A 22,309-nucleotide genomic window follows, 5' to 3' on the forward strand; every position below is an offset into this window, starting at 1 on the left:
GACTTAAGAACTTGTTGTTTTCTTGAGTGAATTGATTCTGGGTACTGTGTAATGTTCTCGTATCTGTATATCCCAAATAGTAATCTTTCTCCACTTGGTTATCTTGGGTATTGCTTTGCATGGGCTCTTGATGTGAATTTGATTTTTCATCCTAGTGTTTTTTTCACAGCTTTGTGGCCAGGAGGGTTACGTTGATTGTTTTCTGACAGTGCTCATTGTGGGAAGATACCGGCTGTCCAGTGTAGTTCAATGGAATTTTGCAATTCTGTGCTGGGAATCATTGGATGTGGAAGATTTAAAAAAAAAACAAAAAAACCCAAACAAACAAAAAAACCAACCTACCAAAAAATACCCAACAACAATAAAAAAAACCAAAACCAAACCAGACAAAAAAACCCCACCACCAAACCCCACAACCAAATCTATTTATTATTTTATAAATAGTAAACATTTTTTCAGAAATTATATTACTATATTAGTTAGGTCTGTTCCAAAAGTGACAGAGTTCAGTGACAGTTAAAAATTAAAGACAGTGCTTTCCCATCAACCTTTTAATTCTTTGTAATAATTGTTGTCTTAATTCCATTGGCTAACTCTGTGGGATTTTTTTAATACAGGGTTGTTTTTTTTCTCTTGTCAAATTTCTCAAGTTGAGAAGATAGAACCTAGTCTGAGGTACCAAGTGATCCTTCAACACAGACTGTTGTAGGAGAGTGAAGTAGAATGGTCTTCTCCAGTTCAGGCTCTGTAAAGTTTAGAAATTACTTTTATCATGACAAATTGGATAGTTTTCAGTAATGACTGATATGGGAATTTTGCTGGAACATTGAAAGTGAAGTTCTGCTTGTTACTTGAAATACAAAAAGTCAAAACTAATGAACAAGACTTTTCTTCAAGACACTACTGATTGCTCTGACCTCATATAAAATTTGTTTTGTTTTTCAGATTTTGGATCACTTTTTGATCTGGAACATGACTTGCCAGATGAACTGATCAGCTCCACGGAACTGGGACTCAGCAATGGTGGTGACATTAATCAGCTGCAGACCAGCCTTGGCCTGGCACAAGATGCTGCCTCTAAACACAAGCAGCTGTCTGAACTTTTACGGGCTGGTAGCTCCCCAAATCTCAATATGGGGGTTGGTGGCCCTGGCCAGGGCATGGCCAGTCAAACCCAACAAAATAGTCCTGGAATGGGAATGTTAAACAGCATGGTGAAAAGTCCCATGGCACAGGCTGGGTTGACTTCTCCCAATATGGCAATGGGTGCAAGTGGACCAAACCAGGGTCCTTCAGCCCAATCCGCAGCAGGAATGATGCCAACAGTAAACAGTCCAGTTAACCAGCCTGGCATGGGAATGAACACAGGGATGAATGCTGGCATGAATCCTGGGATGTTGGCAGCAGGCAACGGACAGGGGATGATGCAGGGGCAAGTCATGAATGGTTCAATTGGAGCAGGCAGAGGGCGACCTAACATGCCGTACCCAAACCCAGGAATGGGTACTGCTGGTAACTTGTTGGCTGAGACACTGCAACAAGGCTCTCCGCAGATGGGAGGACAGGCTGGACTGAGAGGGCCGCAGCCTGGAGCCATGAACAAGGTAAGACAAGCTAAACTTCACTTTATTACCTTCCTTCTTATCGTTGACTTTGTTTTGTAAGAGTTATTCCTCTGCAGTATGGGTTCTATAGAATGGGATTTTTTTCTTGTAAGAGTCCAGGATCATGTGGTAAATAGTTTATATGTTGCTAAGGTGGAATTTGTGGCAGTCATGGGAGTCAAAAATTGAGTCTTTCACAACAAGCAAGACTATTGCTAGATTAAAAAGCCTATTTTAGAAATCTTGTGGCACTATAGATTATCAACAGCACTAAAAAGGACTTGATTGTGTTTTATTCTGTTTTATGCTTTGTCCTCAAATGTATTTTCCCATCTAATGTGATGCGGGTATTGTGAGTATGATAGGAATTCATCAGGACTTTTTCTATGTTGTGGTGCCTTTTTCTGTGTGACACTTAATCAGAGTATTTGTTGTCTGAGATCAGCTGAGTGTTTATGCTGTAGCAGATGCTAAGAGGCACATACAGGTTTGAATGGACTGATACACTGTATGTGCTAAGACATACATTGGCCTTGTTAAGGAATAGGTGTTTGAGTTAATGGTGGAGAAGGAATGCTTGTGTAAACACCTGAAGACAATTGTTGGTTTCTTAAAGGACTGTTAATCCAACTCAGTTCTAGTTTTAAAATTTACAAAGACTTTGTCTACAGGAGAGTAAGCCAGAAAGCTGAAAAAAAATCTTTTTTTATACCAGAGAAGGAAATAGGTTTGCTTTTGTAATTTAGGAGATTGGAAGAAAGTTGTTGACATGAGTCACTGAAAAGATGAGAGAAGACCTAGTGGTTTAAGTGACAGAGATGTCTACATTTAATTTTTGTCATGCACAATTAGCTTTTTTAGAGTAGGGAGCCACTTGAGTATTTCTTCTCAAGTTTCTAGTGTTTTGATAAAAAGCCTAGAAAATACTTAAATGTTTCTGTTCACTTTAGGTGGGTATTTTGTGTTTCTTGGCTAATGAGGGGAAAGTTTTTCCAAGGTGCTTTGCAATACCTGAGTAGATCTACCTTGGCATGCCTAAAGTCAGTCTGCTTGGAGGGCTTGGAATGATAAGTAACATAGTCTATAAATGTATTTAAAACATAAATGAAAATTATGCTGTATATTAGTGGTTTTGCTATGCTTTAATGTAGTAAGTAAAATAATTTTAGTGTCTCGTGAATGTTATTAATTATGAAGTTCTTTGATCTTAGCTGTTTGCTTAAGCTCAGTGTGCTGCTAACAATGGTTCTGATATATATATCTCTAGTAATGAGTTGATTTTGTGGTCTGGTCATTTCAGATATTTTTTTCTGAGAGGAAAGTTGTTGCAAAGCTTGATTGCTATAGTAGAAAATTTGTATAGAGTTTACAGTGGAAAGAAGTATGTAACTACTTAGAAGTATTCTTGTATTGGTATTATATAATGTCTCATTCCTTGGCTATAAAAAAAAATACTTTGATCTTTAGAAAGCTGTATTCAGAGGTCAAAAATTGATGTATTGGATATTTGGGTGAAATGCAACTTCTTAATTCTTACTTATCAGAGCTAAAGTAGGTTTATGCATGATAATAAACTCATTTATCTAGGAGAAGTAAAAGAAAGGACATGAAAATCAAGCTTTTGGCTGATGTAGTCCAAAACTAAATTGTCTTCCTCGCTTGCTTAAATTCTGAAATGTTCTGTACATCTAAAGTAAGAACATCTTGTGCTTTTGGGAATATTCAGACCAAATACATGATAACTTCTGGTTTTTAGTTCATAGTCCCAGACTAGTTAAAAATACTTAGAGTTTTTTAATTGCTGATAAAAAACCCCTTGAGACTTTTGGTGTAAGTATGGTAGGTATAGCCCTCATAAAGCAGTTGAAACTGCCAGATGAGAAGGAGCAGTCTGAAATGGAGGCTGAAATTCCAGAATGTCTTCAATTGGTTTGGTTGTTGGCAGGGAGCCTGTGTTTCACTTCATGCAGTGGAGTTAGCAAAATCTGACAACAGTAATGTCTGACCGTTTTATCTCTCCACCCATCTGCTTTTGGTTTTTTTTCCCACCTACAAATCTTCAAAAAGTAGATGAAAACAGAGGACCCTAAGCAGTTGTTTTTAAAAAGCTGGTTTTTTTTTTAAACTGGTAAATTCGTACTGTGTTGCTGTTAATGTGGGAGTTTGTGTAATAACTTCTGTAGGTTTCCTTCATTGCTGCAAAAAATGTGCATTATTCAGGAGCTGTCCTTCAGTAGGAGAAAAAAAATAGACTGGACACATGGGTGGTCCAACTTCATCATGTTAGCTTGCCAAAGTCAGGTGCTTTAGGTGATGGGAGGGTTGCCTCCGAGTTCTTCTCAGTAAAACAGAGGTGTGTGGTCTGCAGTGGTTTGTACAGAGGAATAGCTTAGGTTTCCTATGATGATAACTAATTGAAAGGGGAGTATGTTACGCTCTTCTAACAGTAAGATGAGGTCCGAGTGCCTAGTCAATTTGAAAAGCAAAATTGGTTATGTTTCTGCTTTGTTCTGTTGTCCTGTGGAGTTACCAAAGCATTTTCTTCCTCTCCTCCCAAAACATTGGCTAGCAGTAGAGTGGAACACCTGTTTTACACATTAGCCATGTACTTTCCAACTTTTCTAGTTGTGCATGTTACTTTTTAGGACTCAAAATCCCAAATATCAATGTAAGTGATTGATTTGGGGTCACCTGGTATACATAAACTTGTACTGTCATAATCTGCTGCTTACATCCTGTGGTTTAATGCTGTAGTTTTATGTATGATGTAAGCAGTCCCTGACATACAAAGAAGCAATTCTGTCTGCATGCCATCTCTGTGCCAGTTGCATGACAGGCAGTGTTGAGGAGCTAATCCAGACTTGAAACTCACATGGTCATTTAAAAAATGTTTTAATTTGAATTGTTTTTTGGGTCCAATTTATACTCATCAGTTGGAAAGCTATTGCAGCTATTAGGGAGGGGACATATTAAAGGAGTTGGTATTGCCAGTCAGAGGAGGGTGTGGACCCTGCTTTTGTGACAGTACCAGCTTAAAAATGCCTGTGAAAGTCTAGCCTGAAAGAAACTGTTAGAAGTTTGGAGGGGAAAAGAATTGTAACAAGTTTTGCTTTCTTGAATAGCTTTTGTTTTCTATGTGCTTGGTTGTGTGCAAGTTAGAAGGACGACAGACATGACTATTACTCTGTATTGGGTTTGCATGGCAAGGTTTTGGTAGTGGGAGAGCTACAAGGGTGGCTTCTGTGAGAAGCTGCTGGAAGCTTCCCCTGTGTCCGATGGAGCCAATGCCAGCCAGCTCCAAGACGGACCTGCCGCCGGCCAAGGCCGAGCCAGTCAGCGACAGTGGTGGTGCCTCTGGGATAACAGATTTAAGAAGGGGGGAAAAAATGTTGCTGTGGCACAGAAACTGTAGCTGGAGAGAGAAGTGAGAACATGTAACAGAAACAACCCTGCAGATACCAAGGTCATTGAAGAAGGAGGGGAAGGAGGTGCCCCAGCTGCCGAAGCAGAGATTCCCCTCCAGCTCCTGGCGAAGACCATGGTGAGGCAGGCTGTTGCCCTTGCAGCCTGGGGAGGACCCCACGCCAGAGCAGGGGGATTTCCCAAAGGAGGCTGTGACCCTGTGAAAAGCCCATGCTGGAGCAGGTTTGCTGGCAGGACTTGTGACCCCACGGGGGACCCACGCTGGAGCAGTGTGCTCCTGAAGGACTGCGTGCTGTGGACCCATGTTGGAGCAGTGTGCTCCTGTAGGACTGCGTGCTGTGGACCCACGCTGGAGCAGTGTGCTCCTGAAGAACTGCGTGCTGTGGACCCACGCTGGAGCAGTGTGCTCCTGAAGGACTGCGTGCTGTGGACCCACGCTGGAGCAGTTTGTGAAGAACTGCAGCCTGTGGGAAGTACTCACATTGGAGAAGTTTGTGGAGGGCTGTCTCCCACACTGGAGCAGGGGAAGAGCGTGATGAGTCCTGCCCCTGAAGAGGATGAAGTGGCAGAGACAACATGTGATGAAATGACCCCAACCCCCATTCCCTGTCCCCTTACATCACTGGGGGGGGGGCACGTAGGTAGAGAAGTTGGGACTGAAACTGTGCTTGGGAAGAAGGGAGGGATGGGGGGAAGGTGTTTTAAGATTTGATTTTTCTTTCTCATTCCCTGACTCTGGTTTGATTGGCAATAAATTAAGTTAATTTTCCCTAAGTCAAGTCTGTTTTGCCCATGATGGTAATTGATTGAGTGATCTCTCTCTGTCCTTATCTTGACCCACAAGCCCTTTACTATGTTTTCTCTCCCCTGTCTAGCTGAGGAGGGGGAGTGATAGTGCAGCTTTGGTGGGCACCTGGCATCCAGCCAGGGCCAACCCACCACATATTCTTAAAATAGAGTTTTGGAAATTGTCTGTAATGCTTTGATTCTTTCAGTGTTTAAGCATTTTTCAGACTTTTTGTTTCACTAGGTAGTTTTACAGCTTTGATTAATTTAAAAGTAAACAGCAAATTCAAGCTCATAATGTTTAGGACAAATTCACATTTCCTGCTTTGAATGATTCTTCATTTGGAACTTTATCTAGTTAAAACCTTCAGTTTATTGTTCCACTGGGTTCTGTCAAGAGTGCCAGTTACAGTCTTACTGTCCAGCCTCTTATTAGGGGAGGGAGGGTATTTTGTAAGTTGGGTGTCCATTTCTGTGGTAACAGTGCTGGGTCACAAAGTGACTCGGTTCACCTGGCCTTCAGGTGATTCAAGAAATGTTCTGTTACCCAAGTAATGAAATGGATGTGAAGGCAGTTCAGATTAGTAAGGGCATTACTGCCTCTGCTATGTGAGTATTCCACTCACATGTGAAACTACTTGAAAGAGAGAGAACTAGAGTTTCAATAGTAATTCTTTGTCATTTGGCTTACTGTTAGAGTATATAGAGGGTTCTCTCCTATTATAATGGATACACTTGGTTTTATCAGTTTAACCTCTGTTAAGAGGACTCAATGGCAATATTTTACAAAGACAAATGTAATTCTTCAGAATCTCCATTACTTCCTTTAAGCAAAACATAAGACATTTCAGAATAATAAAGTTCTGTTTAGAGTTGCAGGGAGATTGAAGATGGTGTCACCCTCAAATTGTAAAATTAGATAAAGAAAATAAAAGCACCTTATGGACCTTAGTGTTAACATGTTCAGTGTCACATTTTAGGTAGAAGATCAGTGTTCTTGGTTGCCTCATTGTTTTCGTTAGCTGTTTGATGCAATAGGTAAATGTATTCATACTGTTTAGACTCTGTGACCAAGCATACCATGTGATCAAGTACAGCAATCCATTAAAAGTGTAGTTGTCTGTTCTGGTCCTTTGCTTTTTCTTTTTTTGTGAACCAAGGTGAAAAAATGGGTAATCGCTGACTTTGTCCCAGTGCAAGGGAGGAATGTTTGTTTATGAGGGAGAAATGAGCAGTAAAGACTTCTCTTTGAGTCATAAGTTTCTGGGGTGGATAGGGGACTGCCTTGCACAGATGGCAGTGAAATAATGCTGGCATCTTGCAGTAGGTATCTTAATACATTACACAGTCAAGTGCAAAGAAGAACGATCAATAACAGTCCTTGGAAAGAGTGCAGCAGATATCACTGGCAAAATTTTGTTGTTAGGTTATGCCTGGGTCCAGCACTGCTCTACCAGTCAGTAGAATGGCACTAGAAAGTGATATACAATAAATTCTTTTTAAAGAGTCAGCTGGAATTTTCTGAAACTAACTTTCCTGTTTCGGCAAAGTTAATTAACTTCCACTTGTGAACATGTGGATATGGAAAGATGCTAGATACCATCAGTACGGTCTTAAACTAGGACATGCACTGCAGTTACCCAGATAGAGGTACATAGTTGGTACTGCAAATGTTGGCTTATTTGGAAGAATGTTAGTAAAACTTAATTCTATTTCTTTACTTCTTCATGCTTACACTTATATTTGCAAATCTTAACTGGTCATTGTTCAATACTATTGCTGATATCTAGTTGGCTTTCAAATATTAGACTGTCAGTGAAGCGGTTGTTTTTATAGAGGAACAGTAGAATGTCTGTGTGCATATCTGTAACAGGTATTCCTCCTCAATTTGTACTCTGTGGTATCGACAGTAAAAGTGGAAGCAGAGTTAGTTACTTGACCACCTTCTGAACTGAAGATACGTGTGTTTCATGGCATTAGAACAAAATTTTGGTGAATTTCCTCCACTTCTGTAGTTGCTCTTCTCAGATGTGGGAAGTGTCTGAACAGCCCTACCTGATGCTGCTTGTGCTTGTGAACTAGGATGTTTCCTGAACTCCTATCGTCCATACCCTTTACATGGTGAGAGGTGCATATCTTCCACTGTTCTGGTAATGACAGCCCCTGCTTCCACTGGAGGTGGGAAAGTCAAGTTGTTTTTCACTGTGTGTGTAGAAGGTATAACCACTTGAGATTACCTTTGCTGTCTATTAGCCATGCATCATCATCTTTGCTGTTTTCCTTGTTTCCTCCTCCTCTTCTCATTTACTGTGATGCGGATTTCTGTCTGCGGTTCCTTGTGTGCGAGTCCTTGCATATGGGATGAAAGTAAGTTGAGGCGGTGAGGTGAGGAGAGGAAGAAAAACGACAGATGAGATGGATAAGAAGAGAAATGGGAAGAGCAGTGGAAGGAAGTGGTGGCCAGGAAGGAGTGAGTAGAAGTTGTACTTGCTGACTTACAGCTGTGATTCAGCCATGTATGTGTTTGCATGGTATTGCAGATGAAGCCTTGTACTTGTCTCATGCAGTGGTACTAACACCACCTTTCTTTGGCTGGTTCTTCTGCACTCAGTTGTTTATCTACCCCTCACTCCCAATAGATCATTAATATGATGATGAACTATGTCAGTCTTTCTAGTTGTTTCCTACTGATAAAATTATACAGAATTATTTTTATTTTCCTTCTTTGGTCGTGAAGTCATCCATTTCTTCCTGTTTGTTTTGTTTTGTTCACATTTCTCAACATGTCACAGCAAATGGCATGAGCATACTCCTGGTTCTTGTGCCAGGGTCGCAAGGCCACCTTGTGCCAGGTGAAGAATCTCCCAAATGACCCTTGTCTTGACTCAGTGTAGAGTTGATTGCAGGTTGTTGGTGTCAGGTTAGTGGGTCTGTGATGGCAGGACCAGGGGGCATTGCTGTGAGGTTTAGCTGTGGATCTGGCAGGTGTCAGTTTCACCAGGACCAAATGATGGCTACTGATTTGTTCCAGGAGACCTTGAGGCATTTGTTTTTTAGCATCCTTCTTAGGTGTTGCTTGAGTGCGTGTCTTTCAGAGTCAGTTTGGCATGCTTGCCCTCCAGCCTGGCCTGTGCTTCTCTGGTCTTTGTCTCTCCTGTAGGCTGAGATGGGGAACTGAGGATTACCCCGGTTGGGAGCAGCTGGGCAGAGCTGGGCATGTAGTCTTCTGCTGCCAGGTCTCTGTGTACAACTGGGTGGAGGAAGTCCCCTTGGTGGAGTGGATGATGGATCTCGGCCCTAGGGAGAGCGGAGCCCTGTGTTTCTGCCGTGGAGACAGCCTTGTTTGAAGGGGCTGGTTTTGCACCCCGAACAGTGCCAATGGCTCATGCTTGAGAAAACAGAGATCTCTGTGCTGGGCCAGCTTGTTTAGTACATTTGAAAAAGCCAGATGCTTCACATAAAGTTTGTGTCCAGCTGTCTTGCAGATACAAAGGTTGACTGGTGTGGTCAAACCTCAACCCTGAGTTTCATAAGAAAGTTTCTGGTTTTTTAAGTCTAGGTTTGGGTTTCTCCCCCTGTAGTCAACACAGAGCTGGCTCATCAATCCTTTGCTATCAATGTGTGAAGTCCCCAGTTGTCCAAGTTGGGCATCTTGATTTTTCCCTGTGACACCAGGGTGTGAAAATGTGCCTTCAGCCTTCAATTCTGAATTTTTTTTCTTAGGCCTTTTTTAAGGCCAATAGCAGTGTAAGTTGCGGAAGTCATATGGGGGCAGTGTTAGTGATGGCCACCACAGCCTGTGCTTTAGCATACTCTCGGGTGTCAGCTAACTTCGGGAGCTACGATTGATAAACTTGAAAACTTTGCATAGAAATTTCTGGGTTTCGGGAAGTACCTTCTTTCAAAACCCTTTCTGGAGCCAAAGGGATCCGGCTGTCTTACAGGAAGACATACCTTGTTTTCTTAAGGAAGTAATCCCCACTGTCAGTCTTTCACTGTCTTGAATCTCTTGGTCAATTTAAGGCAGCAGTGATCATGGAGAAGAGTCCTGAAAGTGTGTTTGCTGACTCCTTATGTTTTTCTTCTCCTTTTCCGTTCTGCTCAACTTGCACATAAGATCTTACGAGTCTTCTGAGGGAGAGGTAGGAAGAATTTGAGTCTTACCTGTTCTGTTTTGGCAGCAGCTGCCTCATCAGTCACCATATGTGTATTCATTGCAGTTGAGACATGGCAGGGGTGGTGCCAAAGGAGACAGGAAAGGAAGTTTTTTTTAATTCTGCCTGATCATGGCATAGTTTGTTTATCTGCCATGTGTGGAGATTCTTTTCATTGCTCTCTAATGAATTACTGCTGTGTGATTACAGTTATTGCTTGTGTGTGGAGGAGGGGGGCTGTCCTCAAGGGAATTCACTTGTACATATCAGATGTCTAAAGTGGCAGGTTCTTTAGTGAATTTTGTGTTCCTTTTCCTGTAGCTTGGGTTTGAGCCTGCTTTATTTTGTAAATGCAAACTGAAGGCTATTATAATGAAATTGGTAGATATTACAACCTGAAAATTGAAGTGTTTGACTAATCGCAGGTGATCTCTGGGCATATAGGTTACTTCTCCATGCAGGTTGGAGAAGCTTCATAAAGAGCAGAAACAAGGTGTTTCTACTAGGGGAGGAAGCTTTGAGCATAAATGCAGGAGTGATTGGAAACAAACCTACCATAGGGGCCTGCATGCACTTCTTTGTATGCAGGAAGATGCCCTGACTTGAACCAAAAGCATCAGGGAGACTGAACATTGTCTAGTCAAATGCTAATGTGAGTTGAAACAATACAGCTCTTTGAAGTCTTTTTGTGCCTTTATTATTATTAGTTATGGCTGCTCAAGAATTCTGCCTGAGTAATGGTGAGAACTTGGTAATCTTAACGAAGATGTCAAGTTTCCCTGGTCCTCTGTGGCTACTTGTTGTGGTCCTAGAAGGCCAGATTTCCCATGAAAAATAGATGGGAATGCAAGGAATGGAAAAAAAAAGTCAAGAGGCCAAACAACTTTTTTGGCAGGATTGCTCCTAACTGTTCTTTAGGTTCTAGGGCATTCCAAGGCAACAAATGGTATATTCTGGTATACTAAAACTGTTGAATATGTATATAGCTTGTATGAAATACAAATCTACTTCCTCTGCAGATGAATGGTTCAATAGGTTTGTTTTGTTTGCAGAGTTCCTTCCTACTATGTCCTTTGACCTCTAGTACTGCTCACTGCAAATGAGTTACTGTGACTCTGTGTGGTGTTACCTATGCCTATGGTGTTTTCTTAAATGGAAACCAGTTGTGTACTGCAAATGCAGACATGCATTGTTAATGGCTGCCTGGAGAGGAGCTGTGAGAGTGCTGACAGTTGGGTAGGAGGTTTTGGGGATAAACACTGCTGGTATGAATGAAGGTGGTATTTGTCTCTGTTTGGAGTCTGCACAGATGCAGGGAGCAGAATAATTTTTCCAGACTTGTAAGTTACATAGTCCATGGTACAAATTTGTGATTGGGAAGGCTGAAATGAGAAATCTGCTCAACAAAATTTTTTATGAAGAAATAATTAGGCCAATTCTGACCAGACTGACCTCAAAGGTTGGTAAGTTGGCTTTGCTGTGTTTATAGGAACTGTCTGGTTGAGGAGTTAATGTTGTGTGATGGGTAAATACATGTGCACATAAAGGAGCAGGGGAAGCATGTGGATCACTATTGCATTGCAGCTGGTTCATGGCTGTGATCACTCTTGCTTCTCTGAAGTATTCATTTGCCTTTTACATTGTGAACTTAAGCTATCGGACTTGAACATCTTACCGTTTTAATTCCTAGATGGGAATGATGAGCAATCCCAGCCCTTACGGCCAGCCATATAGTCAGAATACCGGGCAGCAAATTGGAGCCAGTGGACTTGGGCCTCAGATGCAGAATAAAGCTGGACTGCAGAATAGCTTACCACAGTTTCCAATGGATAAGAAGCCAGTTCCTGGGGCAGGAATGCCTAACATGGTAAGTAGAATGAAAGTTGTTTCCAGATGTTGTAGTAGGCCAAAGTGGAGCAATGTGCACTGTTGTTGGCATGTTGTAAGTTTTTTGCAGCAGTCACACCCGGTGTGAATGCATGCTCTGAATCCACATGTAATGTGCTTGCTTCAGTTCCTAAAAAGTCTGGTAGGAAGGAGAGGGCTGGGTTATGCTTTCCCTGTTGATAAGCTGCATCTCCACTCTTCACCCTTCAAACCCTGTTAGCAGAAAAAAAGAAATGGAGCTCCTTAACTGAAGTGAGCTTTGCCACCTGTTTGGACACCTCTGCCCTACTCTCCCATCCCTTCTACTGTGACTGGTATATTGGGCCACTTCTCAGTGTAGCTTTGTCTCAAGGATTGTTTTCCTACTTGTACTCACTGATGCTTTTGGGAGAAAGAAGTATCCCTTCTCAAACAAGTATTGCCTGTGATAAGGCTTAGAAGCCCCAGTCATGTGTTTGTTTCTGTTCTGAATTAACATGATGACACACAACAGTCCTGATGCTGCAGCTTCCCTGGCAGTTTTTGCTGTGGTAGCCCTGTTGCGTCCCCCTTTCCCCTCCACACTGTTACTGCCGTAGGACTTAAGGAAAGGGGAAGTAAGAATGGTGGGAAAAGTGGATGGCCAAAAAGTGGACAGCCCAAGCTTATAAATTACAGGCCTTAATGTTAGGCTCCCTAGTATGACCTTAACACTGGTGGCTGAATGTGTTTGCCTTAGTATTTTAGAAGCTTAAATGGGTTGGGGGTATAACATGCAATGTGTCCTGCCTTTTCCCCCCCCCTTACATATATCTTTTCGTTTGGGAAACAAATTCACATTTCTGAATATAGCTTGTGTTTCTCCCGGCTTCAAAGTCCACCCCTCTGCCCGCTGCCTGGGAGGGTCAGTCTCTTGATCTTAGTAACTGTAGCTGAAAAACTGTTTCCAGGTAACATTTGTACCTTTGAATTAAAGAGAGCTCAATCCTGTGAGTTTTATTTAATGTTTTTTAAGTTAAGCATGAAACATTAGAAGTCTAGCAAACCAGTTGGTTGTATGAACCAATACAGAGGCAGCCAAAACTTGCTGCTCAGAACCCCAGCTGTCAAGCTTATATATATATTGAAGTTGAACTTCTACACAGATGAATGAAGGAATGAAAAGTTGCTGCTATCTCAGTTGTCGTTTAGAATGACAGGCTGCAAACAAGGCAGTTATGGTCATGTTAAAACATATACAAACCCTAAGGGGACTAAGTAATTGGTAAAGTCTCCTTGTAAAATGAAAGGTAATACTAGTATTGAAGAGCTATGGGAGAATCGGGGTTTAGAAATGCAGGTAGCTGAGCTCTGAAGATCTGGAGATCTCCGCAAACATCCTCTAAAACCCTCTGTGAAGAGTCTGTTAGAAACTGAAGGCTGTTGCACTGAAGTTATAAAGCAACACAGAGTCCCTGAGCCTCTCTTCTCTGCTGAGTATTCCTCAAATGTCACCTGGAAGAAATACAAAGAAGTCTGAAGAAATAGAGAAGTACAGAAGAAGTACTAGATGTTGCCATACTTGACATTAGTTCTGTGGCATGTATTATCCTGAAGTTGCACTTCATCTCTAGCAGAGAGTGGGAGATGCTTGTTTTGAATGCCTACGTCCAAGTCTCCTGATGAAAAAAGGTTCCCAGAACTTCTACTTCATTCTCCTTTTCTAGGAACAGTCAAAATTGAGGCACCTTATACTGAAATAGAGGGAAAACTCTATTCATTCTAAGAGGTGCTTTCTTCCATTAATGCAAGAATTGTGGATGCAACTTTCTAGCCTCCAAAATGAGGAGGAGTTTTGAGGTCTAAGTGCTATTAATATTTTCTGTTTGGTCTAGCACTGCAGATTAACCTGTGAGCATGTGCAAAGTTCTGATGGTCTTGGATAAAGCAAGAGCTAGGACTAGGAGAGTAATATGGGGAAGAAATTGTGGCTGGCAAGAGAATTATTGCCAGGAGTGTTGCTAAGGGGTATATTTAATGAGAGTCATCCAGAACTACAGGTAGGTGGGCTATTCCCTTAATCACAGAATGTAGTAGTTGTTTCTTTCCTTTGATTTTTTTTTTTGTTGGTGTTGTTTACTTGCTAAATGGATTATTCTCAAAAACAGATTTATTTCTGGGAATTTCCTTTCTACCTTCTCCAGGGCCAGCAGCAGGCTCCCCAAGTTCAGCAAGCTGGGATGGGGCCAGCAGCTTCTCAAGGAATGGGGTCTGGAGCGCCGACAGCAGATCCAGAAAAACGCAAACTCATTCAGCAGCAGCTAGTTCTCCTCTTACACGCTCACAAGTGTCAGCGGCGAGAACAGGCCAACGGGGAGGTCCGACAGTGCAACCTCCCTCATTGCCGAACCATGAAGAATGTCCTGAACCACATGACACATTGTCAGGCTGGCAAATCTTGCCAGGGTAAGTGGAGAAGTGGTTATATAGATGTGGTCAACATTTCCAGGACAAGAAGGGCTCCTAGAAAGAGATGGAGAACTAGTGGTGGGTGGCTTGGGAAGTAGAATTTTTTTTAACCTATCTGTCCCCTTAAGAATGGAAATCATAAACTTTTTCTGAGCCTTTAAAGTTTAGGCAACTTAGAGGGGACAAGGTAGCACAAAGATGCATGAAGATGTTTTGCTTAACTTTGTAACTCGCTGTAAGATCTTTTGGATGCTGCCTTCTGATAAGGGTGGACACAAAGCAGGAATCTGCAAGTAGGAGTCTACCTGTCTCCCTTAAACAGAAGAGACAAATCTCAAGCAATAGCTAGCCAGGAATTAAGCTGCTACTGGCACTAGTGAACTCTTAGTCTGTCCTAGTAGCCAAGGAAAATGTATGTTACCTTTTTGGTAGCCTGGGCTTGTCCAGGTTGTGCCAATAGCTGGCATCTCAATTGCTTGGTACAGTCTGCCTGATGTATATGGTGTTATCCTTCAAGCCAGGGATAGCTGTAGGCTTGGGTGTATAACTTAGAGCTTTCAAGTAAGCTTTAGGTGAGCCAATAGTAGTTGAAGAAATCTGGCTCCATTTTCAGGGCTAGTTAGTGCTGAACTATTTCAAGTAATACTTTACTGACCCATGTTGATATAGATGTGTACCCTGAGAGAAATAGTTGCTCCCTACCTGGTTTGTGTTGACTGTGTGGAGTAGTCTGTAACAGTTTTTCATTTCCCTGCCTTTCTCAGTGGCACATTGTGCATCTTCCCGACAAATCATCTCTCACTGGAAGAATTGTACGAGACATGACTGTCCTGTATGTTTGCCTCTCAAAAATGCTGGGGACAAAAGAAATCAACAATGTAAGTCTACTGAGGAAGTCTGTGTATTGGAAAAAACGTAAAAGGCATGTTGGGAGTTAAACTGTCTTGTACCCAGGTGATAGTGGTGATGCTCTTGAACCTGGGAACATGTAATATGACTTTCCTCTTCTTGCTTTAGAGTTGCAGAGTATTTTTCCGTCTCTGATAACTTGTGTTTATGGAAGCTTTTTAACTTTATTGGATTTTCCTAGTGGGTGAGTGGTAAGGGTGAACAGGCAGGTCATAGCTCTCAACCAAATGATTGGCTTTTCACTGCCACCTCTTCTAGCTGGCCAGGTTCTGGAGACGTGTACACACACAGAGGGTTGTGTCGTTTCAGGCCTGATGATATTCGGTTCTGTCTTCATCCTTTGTTTTGCATCATATGTCTCTTCCCCCTTATCTTTTTGTCCCCTTGGTCTTGTCACTGTGTTACTTTTATGTTGTTTCTTTCTCCTTTCTTGTTACTTTGGGCTCTTCTCATGACTAATGTGAGCTAAGCTATTTCTTATTTTAAGAAAATGATATATATAAAAAAGGCATTACAATGGCTGCTGAAGAGTTTGTATGTACCTTTCTGCCTTCAGCTTCTGTGACATGGTGTGCCTGTTTTCAGTTTGAAGCAAACAGATGTGTCCTAAATACTTAGAATGGGATTTCCTCTCAGCAGCTCAAAGGGAAAACAGCATATTGTTGGAATGGCTGGTTGGGTCAAAACTTGTCTCCCTGTTTCATGACAGGTTTTGCAGACCCAGCCTCTTCTCTGCATGCTCCTAGAAGGAGATGGTTTAGTTCTGAACAGCCAGTGGACTCTTTATATTCTTTCCCTGTTTTCATGGACCTCTTTGGCTACCTGCTGCTGTCCTTATTAACTTGGTATGTCTCTTCCAGCGCTGCTGGGTGGAGCTGCAGTAGGACTTGCAAATACTGGGTCCGTGGGCGTGGGGCAGCAGACAACGCCCAGCATAAACACTACCAGTCAGATAGACCCCAGCTCCATCGAGAGAGCCTACGCAGCCCTTGGACTGACCTATCAAGGGAACCAGATGCAGACACAGCCCCAGGCTCAAGTGAAGAATCAGCAACAAGGACAGTCACCCCAGGGTCTGCGCCCTATGAATCCTATGAGTAAGTTTATGTTAGTGTTAAAATGCAAACTACAGGCAACTTTCCCATGCTATATCTAATGCAAATTTTCTTAATCTACTAGCTTAATACTGCTAGTTAATTTGCAAGAGGTATGGCTTTGCAATATTTTAGACTTGAGATAGCAAACTACTCAGTGGAACAGGAACATTAGAGGGCCCAGATGCACTCTCTTGGTAAACAAGTTCTCTGGGAAAAGTATTTTATTTGGAAAAATGATATTTTTTTTTATTTGAGAACCAATTTTGCAAAGCATTTTATTTAATGTTCTTTTGTAGCTTTATAATTGTACTGTAATGCAAGTTTGGGGCTTTTTAGGAGTTTTTAATTAGAAATGCATGCATTGGAATGCCTGTATTCAAGTGTACTTCCTTGTCACTCAGACTGCAGCATTTTACAGTTGTATCTCAGACATGTTTGTTTTTAAAAATGGGAAATAGTAAATAACAGACTTTCTCTCTGAATCCTGGTGTGTGGACTCAGGTAGCTGTAAATTGTGTGGGTGGCTTATTGCGAAAATCATAAAAGACTACGTAAGACTTTTAATTTGAAGTGCAATTAATGCCAACCTGGCTATCGCTGTGTCAAATGAAGTATTTAACCATCAAATCGTAATTTTGATACTTTGAGATTACATCACAGGAATTTCTCTCACCCCCAGCTCTTTGCTTGAGTTGCTTAAGTAGAGGTGTGTTTTTTTTTTAATGGAAAGGAGGGAAAATCAGCTGGTAGAGATTTATCACAAGCTTGTATGGGATTGTAGTGATCCTATTTATATGCCCCATGTCAAGCTTGCATACGGAATGAGTGCTGTCTATGCACAGGAGTTCCATGGGGAAGGACCTGAGAGATTGCAGAGGAAAGTAGCAGTTGATTGCAGGCTGCAGTTCAGTGTGCTGTTTCTGCACCAAAGAACATGCTACTTCTGAGTTACTCAAGAAAAGGTTGTTGGGTAGAGTAGACTTGTTAATGAGATGACTGGTCCTTATAGGTTGCATGTGACTTGTATACTGCTAAAAATTTGCCTTCTAGTGTGTAAAGCTTTTTTTTTTTTTTAACGAGGGGGGTAGGGTGGTTTTGAGAGCTTAGTCTTAATTAGATTAAAATAATACGGTTTTCTACTATATGTTAGAGTGTTTTACAAATAGGTGAATTTCTAGAAGCTCCAAAATGTTATAGCAAGGGGGTTGAAAGGAGTGTGTCATCCATTTTTCTGAAGCAAAATGGTTCTCTGGGGGTTTCTTTTTGTTTGTTTTTTTGGGGGTTTTTTTAATAGGCACAGAGTTTGGCCTGTGTGTTCTTATTAGGTACTCCTTGTAGCACTGATAAGAAAATCCAATGAGATGGGGTTGAAAAGCTCTTGGAGAGTGAAGAACTGAAGCTTAATGTAGAAAGAAGAAGCATGCAGAGTGTAGACTTTTGGCTCTTGTTTCATTATTAGGAATGGGTGGCTAAGGAGGGAATAACAACAGGTGGGATAGGAATTACCAGGTCATGGCCTAGTTTAGGAGAAACAGCAGGACTTGGTGAGGACTGAGATGTGAAAAGATACAGTCCTAAGTAGATCAAACAAATGGTTGGTTTTGGCAGTTGAAAAGGGAGAGTTAAGGCAAAGGTTGACAGTTGTCTTCTACACCAGCTTGCAAAGTGAATTTGGGAAGGAGAAGAAAGTGACTAAGGGAAGAGAGGTGGGAGGCAGCTTTATGAAAAGACTGTTAAACACTTAGTTGTGATGTTAGCGGTATGTGTTAGGCTTGATATACTTAATATCAGTGGATTTCTCTTGTATACAATGTCTAATTTGGCTCGAAATACAGATTCTGTAGGATTTGGATGTCCTAAATACATATGAGGCTTGGTAATGGCTTTCATGCTACTCTCAACTTCAGAAAGTGTTCTATTCAGAAGTGCCAGACAGAAACGTGCTGCATTTTTCTTCACTATTTGAGTCTTAACTGTAGTCTGTGAGGAAAATAGGCTATTTTTTATGTTGATTGAGGTCTGCTGAGATTCAGAAAAGCAGATTTTGGTATGTAACAAATTACTAGAGGTTTTTCCTGCAAAGGATTGTCAGATTTTCCTTCCTAGTACAAACTTTGGAGTTAGTTGTAGGATCCTTAAGTATGGAGTGGGTGAGAGGGGACCTTGTCAAATGTAGGTGGTAGCTGATGTTTTAAGTTTTTGAAGTCTTTGTGAATATATATCCTAAACCCCTGAATGACAAAAAAAACCCCAACCGCTTCTAAACAAAAAAACAGAAGTGCCTGGTAATGTTGAATCTTTAGTTAGGGAATCACAGAAAGGGACTCTAGTACGTAACGTTTGCAGCAAATTGAAATTGCTTGTTTGAGAAGTTCAGGAAGGTGTGCTGAGGAGTAATGTGGTGTGGTGCTTCACTTGGAGGTCGCCAGTGTTGTGCCTCAGACTTTTTCTAAGTTTGTAAAAGGAAGAGGGTAAAGAGAGTACTCCCTTCACAAAAGTCAAAGTACTTGAAAGCCTAGACCCTTGTTATTGGTGAGCAATTACTGATTTTGCACATTAAATGGCCTGTTCATTTAAGAATACTTATTCTTCTGTTTTCCAGGTGCAAATCCAATGGGAGTGAACGGAGGAGTAGGGGTTCAAACCCCTAATCTGCTGCCTGACTCAATGTTGCATTCAACCATGAATTCTCAAAAGTAAGTTGAATTATTCTTTGCACCCGAGTGATTTTGTTTTGATCTCACGGCACTTCTTACATAAACAGTGGGGTAAATGCCATTGATGGCTATCTCTCCCTTTGGATTTTGTAGCTTTTGTTGCAGTTTTCCAAATCCTTGGGTAGGACAGCATGTACTCTTTCATGGCGTTGTTTTGGTGTCTGTGCAGCTATTTCTGCAGAGTTTGTCCATTGATTAGGGAATGGCTGAACTAGCACTTTGTCCTAACATTATTCTAAAAGAGGCTATGACTGTAAGATGACTAAGCTTGGGCTAGACTTTTGCCCTCAATTCTTGCTCTGTTTTTGAAGCCCCATGATGAGTGAAAGCACCAACGTTGCCAGTTTGGGAGCCATGCCAACAGCACAACCATCCAATACCGGAATTCGAAAGCAGTGGCATGAAGACATTACTCAGGATCTCCGAAACCACCTTGTTCATAAATTGTGAGTAGCTAGTATCAAAACAATCTGCTGTTGGGTGAGCTGCTGCTTCTGAGGTGGGGGGAGCAGGAGGAAGCCTGGCTTCCAAAACCAGGGGGCCAGGGAGTGAGTTTTGTCAGGGCCCGTGAGAAGGGAAAGCAGAAGCCTGAAAGATGGATGGAGCTGCATCTGCTGTTTTGGGGCTGTTGTCGTGGAAGTGTCCCACTCTGTACTCAAGCCATGGACAGCTCTGTACTCAAGCCATGGACATGGAGGCAGCGTCCCCCAGGAGCAGTAGCTGTGCCATAGTCTGTCAGAAGACTTGCTTGCTGCTTTGTGTTCAGATCAGATCACTGGTGTTAGTGCTGATGTCCCCGCCTGGGGACGTCCTAATCACTTGCGTGATTTTCTTTTTTCTTTTTTTTTTTTTTCCCCTCCCCCAGAGTCCAAGCCATATTTCCTACTCCTGACCCTGCAGCACTGAAGGATCGGCGTATGGAGAATCTGGTGGCATATGCTCGGAAAGTGGAAGGGGATATGTATGAATCGGCAAACAGCAGGGTGAGATGTCATCCTCGGTCATCTAGTCGTGTGTCTTTCCCCCAGCTGCGTAGTGACTGGAGAGGAAAGCACAGATGAGAGTCCCAGGCTGAGGAAGCGTGTGTTCAGGGGCTGCTGGATGGGGTCTAGGAACCAGCCAGCTGCAGGCTTCTGCCTGGGTGTGCCGGGAGTCAGGGGGGGTGCCCGTTGGGCTGTGCTGTGCCTGAGACTTCTCGGGGTTCCCTGAAGGCAGCGTGAAGCTCTTCACTGTGATTCTCCCAAAGAAGTGTCGGGCACGAGAAGAGAAACGTCTGGTGTTGGTCTAATGGTTGCCAGCAATGCCCTGAGCAGTGCTCTGGTTTTGCCCTCCTATCTGTCCGGGAGCCCCTGTAAAGGGAGAGCCACCCCCACCCAAGCTGAAACGCGTGTGTGGAAGGCTGTTTTCCGAGCTTGGATCACCATGACCTGTTGCCTTTGCTTAATGTGTGTCCCCCCTCCTTTCCTGACTTGTATTGCTCCCCAACAGGCAGAGTACTATCACTTGCTAGCAGAGAAGATCTATAAGATTCAGAAGGAGCTGGAGGAGAAACGAAGAACCAGGCTGCAGAAGCAAAACATGATCCCAAATGCTCCAGGCATGCCACAGGCTCCCATGAATCAAGGGCCCAATATGGGACAGCCCCAGCCAGGGATGTCTGCAAGTAAGAACAGTTGGGTTACTGAATACCTGGTGCAGGGGAATCCTCTACTGTCATTTTGGTAGGCTGGTGACCATTTTGCCCTTCTTGTTTCACAGGTACCTGGCTTGCTCAAAGTTAAACAGAACTTTCTTCTCTTCAGAAGTACTTGCAAAATCTTTGCTTTGCTTATGTGTTAATTAACGACCATAGATTATCTAAAAGCATTTAGTCTTCTGAACAAATTGAAATATTGTAAACATTTACACTTACTTTCAGGGTGGAGGGAATGGAGACTAAGTTGCATCCTTAACGTAGAACTTCAGTCTTATTAGATTCACCTTTAGAATTAATTGATTTAGAGATAACTTCAGTTACAATAAGAGAAATAGCTTATAATATTTAGTAGTGTGGTGTTTAAAATGATCATTACTACTACTCTTGTTGCTCAGTAGAGAGTATGGTGAAGTGCTTAGGTGTTCATGCCTTTGAAAGTTTAGGTAGTGCTTGTTCTGTGCCATGTATGTTTTTTCAGACAAATGGCCTTTCCAGCATGCAATGAAAACCAGATTTCACTTTTTTCCTTATGCAGCTGTCTTCTATTTCACAGTAGTTCTGGTACTTGAATTGACCTTCCTAATGCTAAACAGGTTATTACTAGATTCCCTGCTAACTATGCATTTGTATATTAGAATAAAATTGACTTTGGAGAGGAGTTCATGATCAAAACTATCATGCTGCTAAAGAGTGTAAAGTCTCTTCGCAAGCATTAGGAAGGGACAAGGTGCTGTAAGCTGTCAGGTATCTAGTATATTTTTATTTGGGTAACAGTTAAGAACAGGTAACAAATTATTGTGGGTGATATTTCTAGTTAGAAAGTGGAGAGAGGCATCTGCTGACATTATAAACTTGGATTTCCAGTTAAGTCCTGTAAATAATCGAAATACAGGATTTTAAACTGTACATTTCTAAACAAAATTGCATTCAGTACTCTGATTTAAATGTAAAAGAACTAATATTTTAACTATTTGAGCCACAGTCTGCTTTAAGATTACTATTTTTTTTTCCCTTCTGTGATTCTGAACTGACAGCTCTGGAGACTGAAGTCGTCTTGCTTAAAACTACATGCAGTGGTTCTGCAAACATACTTTGTAGAGCACTCCCCTCCCCCCCCGGCCCCCTGTCCCAACTTTGTCGCAAGAGCTTTCTTCTCAAAAGAAGAGGATTTTTATCCTCGATCCTTTCAGTCTTGCATGATCTTAGATACTTTACAGTGAAGAATGGAGTTCTTAAGATACTTCATGGAAACAGATACATAGCCATCAGTGACACTGTATTAAGTTGTCTGAGAACATAGGGTCAAAATTTGAGTTAGTCAACTGAGGAGACAAACTTCCTGTTTTTTTCCTAACACTGCATAAAGATCCAGTAGCTCCAGGCACATGCTACAAGAATCTTCATCTGAGTTCTTTTTCTCCTGCTTAAATTTGAATGTATCTTGGTAAATCCAGTTCTGGGTCTTTTTATGCTTGAAGTCGGAACAGGATTTACCAAGATGCATTACCAAGATCCAAGAAAGATCATTAAATGTTGATGCTGTGACTTTGTTTGCTGTAACTTCTGTAGAAAGTTGATCTTCAGCAGTATATGTGACACTTCCGGTTAT

General features: G+C 41.9%; 1 protein-coding gene across 1 annotated transcript in view; it reads left to right on the forward strand.

Annotated features, from left to right (window-relative positions):
* Positions 1–22,309, forward strand: part of EP300 (E1A binding protein p300) — a 67,274-nt gene that overhangs the window by 15,137 nt on the left and 29,828 nt on the right. Inside the window, exons 2-10 of the mRNA XM_049822005.1 lie at positions 946–1,604; positions 11,658–11,834; positions 14,017–14,278; positions 15,046–15,159; positions 16,051–16,287; positions 18,890–18,983; positions 19,316–19,450; positions 19,870–19,987; positions 20,493–20,667. Of these exons, the coding sequence (XP_049677962.1) occupies positions 946–1,604; positions 11,658–11,834; positions 14,017–14,278; positions 15,046–15,159; positions 16,051–16,287; positions 18,890–18,983; positions 19,316–19,450; positions 19,870–19,987; positions 20,493–20,667 (1,971 nt within the window). The remainder of the gene's footprint in view (positions 1–945; positions 1,605–11,657; positions 11,835–14,016; positions 14,279–15,045; positions 15,160–16,050; positions 16,288–18,889; positions 18,984–19,315; positions 19,451–19,869; positions 19,988–20,492; positions 20,668–22,309) is intronic.

This window comes from Accipiter gentilis, chromosome 18 (assembly GCF_929443795.1).
Source record: "Accipiter gentilis chromosome 18, bAccGen1.1, whole genome shotgun sequence".
NCBI lineage: Eukaryota > Metazoa > Chordata > Aves > Accipitriformes > Accipitridae > Astur > Astur gentilis.